Genomic DNA, 8718 nt, shown 5'->3' on the forward strand with positions numbered 1-8718 from the left:
TTTTCTGAATCAGAGAACAAGCAAGTTATTTTTGAGATGTTCTTCATTTAATCACTTTAATCAAAGTCCAACATCACTTTTTTTTGCCATCAAGTCACAGCCGACTTATGGTGGCCCCGCAGGGTTTTCAAGGCAAGAGATGTTCAGAGGTGGTTTGCCACTGCTTGCCTCTGTGTAACGACCCTGGTACTCCTTGGTGGTCTCCTTTCCAGATCTCCCTGAGCTGGAGCAAGCAACAATACAGGGCTCTTTCTCATCTATTTTCAAAGTTGTTGCATTTTACTATTTTCCCAGCATTTACACCTTTCTAATTCACTGGTCTTCTTCTGACAGCAGAAACTATTTTCCAAAACTGACTGGGGAAAGCATGCCAATCATGTAATTGTTTGGTGTGTCGCAGATATTACAAGTAGGGGTGTGCAAAAAAAATTTTTTTGGTCCAATTCGGATTCGGCTCAATTGGGCAGAATCAATTTCGGCCAGCAGAAAGACTCCCACATGTCGATTTCGGCAGTAGGAGCAGATTGGGGAGTCTTTCGGCCAGCCGAATGTCAATTTCGGCCCCATTATATCCTATGGGCCATTGAAGTCAATGGCAAAAACACAGGGTATATTCTGGGGGCTGGAGGGAAAGGGGTTTGAGGGAGAGGCTCCAAACTCGCAGGGTAGCTGCTGGAGCCTCTCCCCAAGATACCCACCAAGTTTCAAGAACATTGGACCCCCTTGTTCAATGTTCTTGAAACTTGGTGGGTATCTGCATGCATAGCAACTAACACAGCTGTACCCGCTACAGCAAGGCACCCCCCCACACACACACACACAACCACCATCCTCTGTGCCATGAAGACCAAATACTGAGCACTCCTTTTATTCTCGGAGAACGCATACAGGATAATCTTCCAAACAGCGTGCCTCTGCATGGTTTCATGAATAAGCCACATGTTTCCTGAGCAAGGAATTTACTCATGTGCCCTCCCAACCAATGTCATCTGTAGAAGCAAAAATGTTACGAATCAGCAGTTCTTACATGTTTTCATTGTGTTCCAAGGAAATGAGTCTATTTTGTTCAGGGAAGAGCAATCCTTTTATAGACTGAACTGAGCCAAGAAGTTATGCTTGTATGTTAAAGAAGCCCATTAAAGCTTTTAATGTTCCCACCTGCCACCCTAGCCAAAGGTTGCCAACTCCAGGCTGGGAAATTTCTGGAGATTCAAGGCGGACCTTGGGGAGGGGGTATAATGCCACAGCAGCATCCAAAGCAGCCATTTTCTCCAGGGGAACTGATCTCTGTACTCTGGACATCAGTTGCAATACCTTCCCAGGAGATCTCCAGGCCCCACCTGGAGGCTGGCAACCTTACCTGAGCATCATGCTCAAGCAACAACATATTCCATATCTCCAAAATGAAGTGGAAAATCTTACTGCAAGATCCTCACTGATAACTTTGTATTCACTCACTTGTGAGTCCAAGTCTTCTCCTTTCACACACAGGTTGGCATCTATTACATTCAAGCCAACGAGCAAGCCAACGATGACGACGCCTTCCTCTTCCATCATCAGGGCGTGATATTCATAAAATTCACTGTCAAAAATACACTGCTTCTTAAAAACTAGTTTTACAGCAGGACACACATTTTAATACACTTTAGAACAGGGTTTTTTTTAAAAGAAAGAAATGCCTCTCAATCAATCCTCTAATTGATTTCACTACTGATATCCAAAGTGATTCTAAAAACCAGGCAAATCACAATGGATTTTAGAATAGGGCTGCTTCATAGAAGCTGAAACTACTCCCATGGAATACAAATAGAGTTAGTTTTTCTTCAAACAAAAAAGGGCGCAAACCAACCAACAAAATTAAGAATTCCTAAGACTCCTTTATATCAATAGAGTTATAGTGCAGTCCGAAGTGGAGTTACACCGATTCTAAGCATATTTACTTCAAAGTACTTAGAAGGGTATAACTGCTTAGAATGGCACACTTAAACATATAAGATGTTTACATTTGTCTGGAATCAACCAAAGTTTTTAACTCACATGGCTACAGAGAACGGTCAGAAGACGTTTGGGCCTAATGTTTAAAAATATCGAAATGGGGTAGGGGAGGGGGAGCGGCTATTCAGGAGATAGCGCTTAACTCAAACACAAATCCCATTCGCACACAGTCTGTACACGTCTGCACCCCACTCTTCAGCAGACACACGCCCCCCCCATCCATAAGAGAACACAGAAACAAAAGTTCTGAGTTCTGCAAAAAGCTATACAATTTTGCATTCTGTAAGCGATTCAGTGCTACTTTTGTTTATGCTGGGGGCTTGGAGCATTTTCAATAACTCAGTTTAAGTAACAAAAGCAAGTGTTACTGAATCCTGAATTACTGTCCATCACTAACTATACTGAAATACAACACAAGTATGTAACTCAGTTTAAGTAACAAAAGCAAGTGACACATTCAGATCTGCTGTGGTATAAAGCAACTTAAATTGTAAGACTTTTGTATCAGCGGAAACTTCTCTCTCTCTCTCTCTTTCTCTCTCACCTTCAAATGAATCCTGAATTACTGTCCATTACTAACTATACTGAAATACAACACAAGTATACTATTATGGCAGCAGATACGGAAATGACCTTAATTTTCCTCACAGGCTTCTAGACTGGCCCTCACCTGAGAAGGTCTCTCCGAATGATGAGACATCGTAGATAGTCCGCCATCTTTTTTTGCATCAGTGCCAATCGTAACCAAGCCCGAGCACGTCCCAATGGAGTCCTGATAAAGGAAAGGAATAGCTCAGAAAATAGCCAAACATGAACTAGACATCAGGTCGATCCCACATTCTCCTGTAAACAGATGAGAGAATAATTTCTGCAGCTCCCCCTTCCCACCTGAAAACCCCCAGTGTCACATCCCATACCATTCTTAAGGGTCCCTATCCTCCAAAGTGGCTTCTCAAGGTGTGGAAGAGGCTGTAAGAAGAAGGGCAAGATAGAAAAGCAGGGAAGCGCAAGGGGAAACTCCTCTTGAAACTCCTTAAATCAAACCCATAGTCTTGATGGCAGTCAACAGCTTTCTGGTAAGGAAATTTGAAGCCCTCACCCAAAAAACCTCTTTGTATTATCTATTTATTATCTATTTATTATTTTCAATTTGTATCCCACCTTGCCAGAGAACCGGCAAGGCTACACAAGACAATAAAATCCCAATCATAACAGATCTTTTCTAACAAAAAAGATACCATGTTGCACCATTGTTTTTTCTGAGGCAACTATTTAAAAGTAAGACTCCAACTGTTTAGATTCAGGTTTCGGAACAGTTTTCAAGATATTAAATTATTCTGCCACCAGAAGGGGGAAGCAGCCAAAGACTCTTTCCAGAACAAGCTCCATTCAAGCAAGAGTGAGGGTAGGATAATTGCAGCCGATATCCACTCCAACCCGCATGCCATTACTGTTCCAGAGGGCTCTCAGCTATCATCAGTGGCTTTTCACGAGCTGTGAGAAAGTAAAATTGCTTGTGTGAACTTGCTCTGTTTGCTTTGCCATCACACTGTAATTCACTGGGAAATACTGGGTAGTGAAATCAGGAGAGGAGGAGTTAAAAAATCAGGAGACATATCTGGTATCATGGCTTGATTCTGATAGTGCTATTGAAATACTGGTTAAACTCTGGTTAAATTCAATAAAGTATTATTAGCAAAAAAAATTAATCTGATACATGCAACCGCTTAATACTTAAGCAGATTTTTAAAAATGAAGTTTTCTGATGTTTGATATTTAACTTATAATATATGGATCCCTATCCCAGTAGGTCTCATAATGCAAGCAAGAAAAGCAAAGGTGCAGGGAGCAGGCAAGGCACAAATACTGTTCAATGGGTATAAAGAGATCTTTGTTAGCGACACAACTTACTTGAGTCCAGGTAAGTCTCGCACACTGGCAGCGATCTCCTCAGCTTCTGGGTACAGTTTCTCGACAAGCTCCAAAGGGCCCCAGATCGTTTTATTGTAACTTAGAAAAGATTTTCTTACTAGAAACATAAATAGTATGACTTTTCATATACTGTTTTACTCTCTCAGAACCATTAATACAGCAGCTACACAGTTAACTAGGTGGGTTAAAAGCTATTTAACATCAGTGAAAGGGGCAATCCTAAAGAGATCTGCACCCTTCTAAATCCATCACTTCAATTGACTTAGAAGGGTGAAAGTCTGCTTAGGAATGAACTGGAAATGTCACCGTATTTAACGCCTTGTCAATATAAGCATATTCAGCAGCAAATGTGAAAGACCTCTACTTGAGACCCTGTAGGGCAGCTGCCAGCCTGAGCAGACAACACTGACCTTGATAGACTAAGGCTGCGGTCACACACACTAAATAATCCACTTTCAGTGCACTTTCCAACTGGATTTTTACTGTGTGAACGGGCAAAATCCAGCTGGAAAGTGCACTGGAAGGGGATTGAAAGTGGATTATTTAGTGTGTGTGACCGCAGCCTAAGGGTCCCACCTGGTATAAAGTAGCATCATGTGTTCATGTCATAAGAAGGCAAAAGAAAGATAAATCACGGCTGGTCAGGATCCCGCTTATTCCAAGTACGTCAAAAGAAAAGAGAAACAGCAAGGACACATGAGCCAACAGCTATATTTAGACATCACAAACTAACCATGATTTAGATGAAGATGGGTAGCCATGTTAGTCCGTCTGTAGCAGTAGAAAAGAGCAAGAGTCCAGTAGCACCTTAAAGACTGACAACATTTCTTCAAATCTGTATAGCTGTATCTTCTTCAGATACAGCTATACAGCTAGAATCTGCATCTGAAGCTGTATCTGATGAAGTGAGCAGTAACTCACAAAAGCTCATACCCTGCCACAAATTTTGTTAGTCTTTAAGGTGCTACTGGACTCTTGCTCTAACCATGATTTGTTTGTGATGTGAATGAGACTGAAGTTCTTGCATTTGCTTCCACTGCCCCAGGCCCCAGGCACATCCTGCCAGGACTGATAACTTTTATCTAACCACAGTTTGTTGGTTGCTGTAGATTTTCCGGTTTGTGTGGCCGTGGTCTTGGCATTGTAGAACATGACATTTCACCCGTAGCTGTGACTGGCATCCTCAGCTGTATAACACAGAAAGATGGAGTACTCTCTGTGTCAAGGATGTCAACCTTGACACAGAGAGTACTCCATCTTTCTGTGTTATACAGCTGAGGATGCCAGTCACAGCTACTGGTGAAATGTCAGGTTCTACAGTGCCAAGACCACGGCCACACAAACCGGAAATTCTACAGCAACCAACAAACTGTGGTTAGATAAAAGTTATCAGTCCTGGCAGGATGTGCCTGGGGCCTGGGACAGTGGAAGCAAATGCAAGAACTTCAGTCTCATTCACATCACAAACAAATCATGGTTAGAGCAAGAGTCCAGTAGCACCTTAAAGACTAACAAAATTTGTGGCAGGGTATGAGCTTTTGTGAGTTACTGCTCACTTCATCAGATACAGCTTCAGATGCAGATTCTAGCTGTATAGCTGTATCTGAAGAAGATACAGCTATACAGATCTGAAGAAATGTTGTCAGTCTTTAAGGCGCTGCTGGACTCTTGCTCTTTTCTACTGCTACAGACGGACTAACATGGCTACCCAACTTGATCTAAATCATGGTTAGTTTGTGATGTCTAAATATAGCTGTTGGCTCATGTGTCCTTGCTGTTTCTCTTTTCTTTTGACGCACTTGGAATAAGCGGGATCCTGACCAGCTGTGATTTATCTTTATTTTTAGCCATATTCAATAAATTTGCTCGTTCCACTGCTGTGGGGTCTTTCACAGCTAAAAAAAAAAAGAGACGTAATTAAATAGTACTGAAAAATCAATTCCATGAAAAACAATGACAGCACCGTGCTGTCACAGTTATAACCAGCATTAAAGGGAAACCATTGCTGGTCCAGACCAAAAAGAAACTCATTGAGAATGCTTCTGTAGTTCAGGCCAGAATCAGAACTGAATGAGTACATAGAGCTCAAATTTTACGGTCCTCTAACCTCAAATTTGAATCAACCTGGTTCCCGATATTTTCATTTCTTGCTTCACGGGGCATATTGCCAATAAATACCTGTTACCAAAAATGGGTTCTGATGTAACATACTAAGAGTCGAAATTTAAAGGATAGTTATAACCAGCATTAAAGAGAAACCATTGCTGGTCCTGACCAGAAAGAAACTCATTGAGAACGCTTCTGTAGTTCAGGCCAGAATCAGAACTGAATGAGGAGTCCCAGAACAAAACAGACTTGGAGAAGGGTAAAGAACAAAGGAATAATAAAACAATATGGCCTTTAGTAACTACAAATAATATTGTAATTATTTAGTAATTATTTAGTAATTACAAATAATATTGTAATTATTTAGTAATTACAAATAATAATATCAATAGATATATGTCCGATTCCATAGGCAAGAAGTGTCTGAGAATTGCAAGAACATCTAACTAAAAACAGAAGTGAAGTTATACTTCAGAGACTCACGTACTGGTTGGAGTCCAAGACACAGTCTTATGTATGAGAAACTTGTAATTCCTATTTTTATATTCTTTGTCATGATGAAGAGGAGCAAGAATGAATTAACAAAGATTTTGTATATTTTAAGAAAATACATGAATCTAGATAACTATGTATGGCATTTGAAGTTGTAAGATAATTAATTAGCTAAGAATGTGAGTGCCATCAGTCTGGGCAACTAGCTATTGCTGGAAGATGATTTTGAAAACCTACAAATATAGGAAACTGAACTGATCTGGAATATCTTATCCAAAGATGCTCTTAGCCTGTAACAGCTTACTTTGGGCAATAAATCATTAATGGGGTCAAATAATTGCTCTCCTTTACAGTTAAACTTTATTGGCATAAAAATACCTTAAAAGAGGATTACTATAAAAATATACATTTAAAACCATATAGAGCCTAGCATTTTGTCGACTGCATAATATTGCATAGTGTTGCATAAAACAATTACTCATTGGTAGTTTCCTTGACGTGGCTTTATTGCTGATTGCAAAAACATGGCTACGTTCATGGATATTTCCAGAACAGAATCTTTTAGGAGACAGTACACTTTTAAAGCATCAGGAAGGTTCGTCATATTGGCTAAGATAGGATTTAAATATCTAAAACGTAAATGCACATAAAATTGACAATGCAGACAAATATGTGAAACAGTTTCAATGCATCCAAAGTTGCAATGGCAAAGTCTATCTGCATATACTATGTTATTATATCTCCCCTGCAAGATTTTTGACAGTATTACAATTGAATCTTGCTAGAGAAAAGGCTCTACGCTGTTGCGGTGCTTGTATACCGGATAGATATGGGGCCAATCAGCCTACCGTGAGGGGTATCTCAAAGTTCAGGGGGAAACAAGATTTGTTAGCTAAACTGTAAAGACTTTGTGTTTCAATATCAAGGGCTCTGCATTTAATCATCTGAAAAGTGCCCATAAAGGGGAGCTTAAACAGAGAGTCCAATGCAGTTATTTTATTCTCAATGTATGATAGCCAGTTAGACATGTTTGACTCTGGAAGCATTTGTTGTTTAAGGGTCCCTTGGTCTACACTGTAATGTAGACGCAGCCAATATTGTACTGTCGTAAGCCATGCACCAGATTCCACAAAATTTAACCCGGTTTCTAAACATAGAGCTGCATAAGCTACACAGTGGGGCATTCCCATAATCTTTCAGAGAAATTTAGATTGAACACGTTCAATGGTGCCATTAAGTGCGCTTATCCATATTGGAATAACAATACATGAGTTGGGGAATTACTTTGGCCTTGAAGACTTTTAATGCAGCTGTTATGAATTGACTGCCTCCGGTGTAGAAAAATCGGGAAATGACGGAAGCATTGATGTTAGCCTTATTTATTGCTGAGTTACATCGCACAGACTTTGAAATGAGTGAAGGATATTATCATATCCTTTTAAGTGAATCTATGGTGAAAGTGTAAATTTTTTACGTTTTAAAATATAGATAAAATTGAGACAAGATTTCCTAGGAATTACTACTGTACTATATCTAAAATTAATTTAAAATGCTGTTAAGGTCTACTTCTTACCAGGAGAAGAATGATCTGACAAGAAAGCCTAGGGCTTCTTAAGTGCACCACTACATCTGATTAAGGCCTTACCAGAGCCTTCCAGAACAATGAAGTGTATCTGTGCAGTCCCTTTACCTTCCAGGAATAGAAAGTACTTGTATACCTGCAGCACTGGCAGGTGTTCTGCTCTACATTAGTACTAAAAGCATTGTAGTGCTAGACCATCTACTACTGGCCAGTGTTTTCCCAGGTGGACATACGCTTGGAAATCTCCCCATGACTGCCCAGACCAAAAGAACATAACATAAGAACATAAAAGACATGTTGTTGTTGTTGTTCAGTCGCACAGTCGAGTCTGACTCTTCGCGACCCCATGGACCAGATCACGCCAGGCCTTCCTGTCTTCCGCCCTATCTATATCTTGTGGCTAATAGCCACTGATGGACCTCTGCTCCATATGCTTATCTAATTCCCTCTTGAAGCCGTCCATGCTTCCTGTGGCAGTGAATTCCATGTATTAATCACTCTTTGGGTGAAGAAGTACTTCCTTTTATCTGTTCTAACCCAACCGCTCAGCAATTTCATTGAGTGCCCACGAGTTCTTATATCGTGAGAAAGGGAGAAAAGTACCTCTTTCC

General features: G+C 40.4%; 1 protein-coding gene across 1 annotated transcript in view; it reads right to left on the reverse strand.

Annotated features, from left to right (window-relative positions):
* Positions 1–4688, reverse strand: part of RUFY2 (RUN and FYVE domain containing 2) — a 35786-nt gene extending 31098 nt beyond the window's left edge. Inside the window, exons 1-4 of the mRNA XM_015413859.1 lie at positions 4661–4688; positions 3907–4024; positions 2666–2767; positions 1459–1582 (exon numbers count right to left, since the gene is read on the reverse strand). Coding sequence (XP_015269345.1) covers positions 1459–1582; positions 2666–2767; positions 3907–4024; positions 4661–4688 — 372 coding nt within the window. The remainder of the gene's footprint in view (positions 1–1458; positions 1583–2665; positions 2768–3906; positions 4025–4660) is intronic.
* Positions 4689–8718: the final 4030 nt, after the last annotated feature.

Source organism: Gekko japonicus, unplaced genomic scaffold, assembly GCF_001447785.1.
Source record: "Gekko japonicus isolate JY-2015 unplaced genomic scaffold, Gekko_japonicus_V1.1 scaffold1178, whole genome shotgun sequence".
Taxonomy (NCBI): Eukaryota; Metazoa; Chordata; class Lepidosauria; order Squamata; family Gekkonidae; genus Gekko; species Gekko japonicus.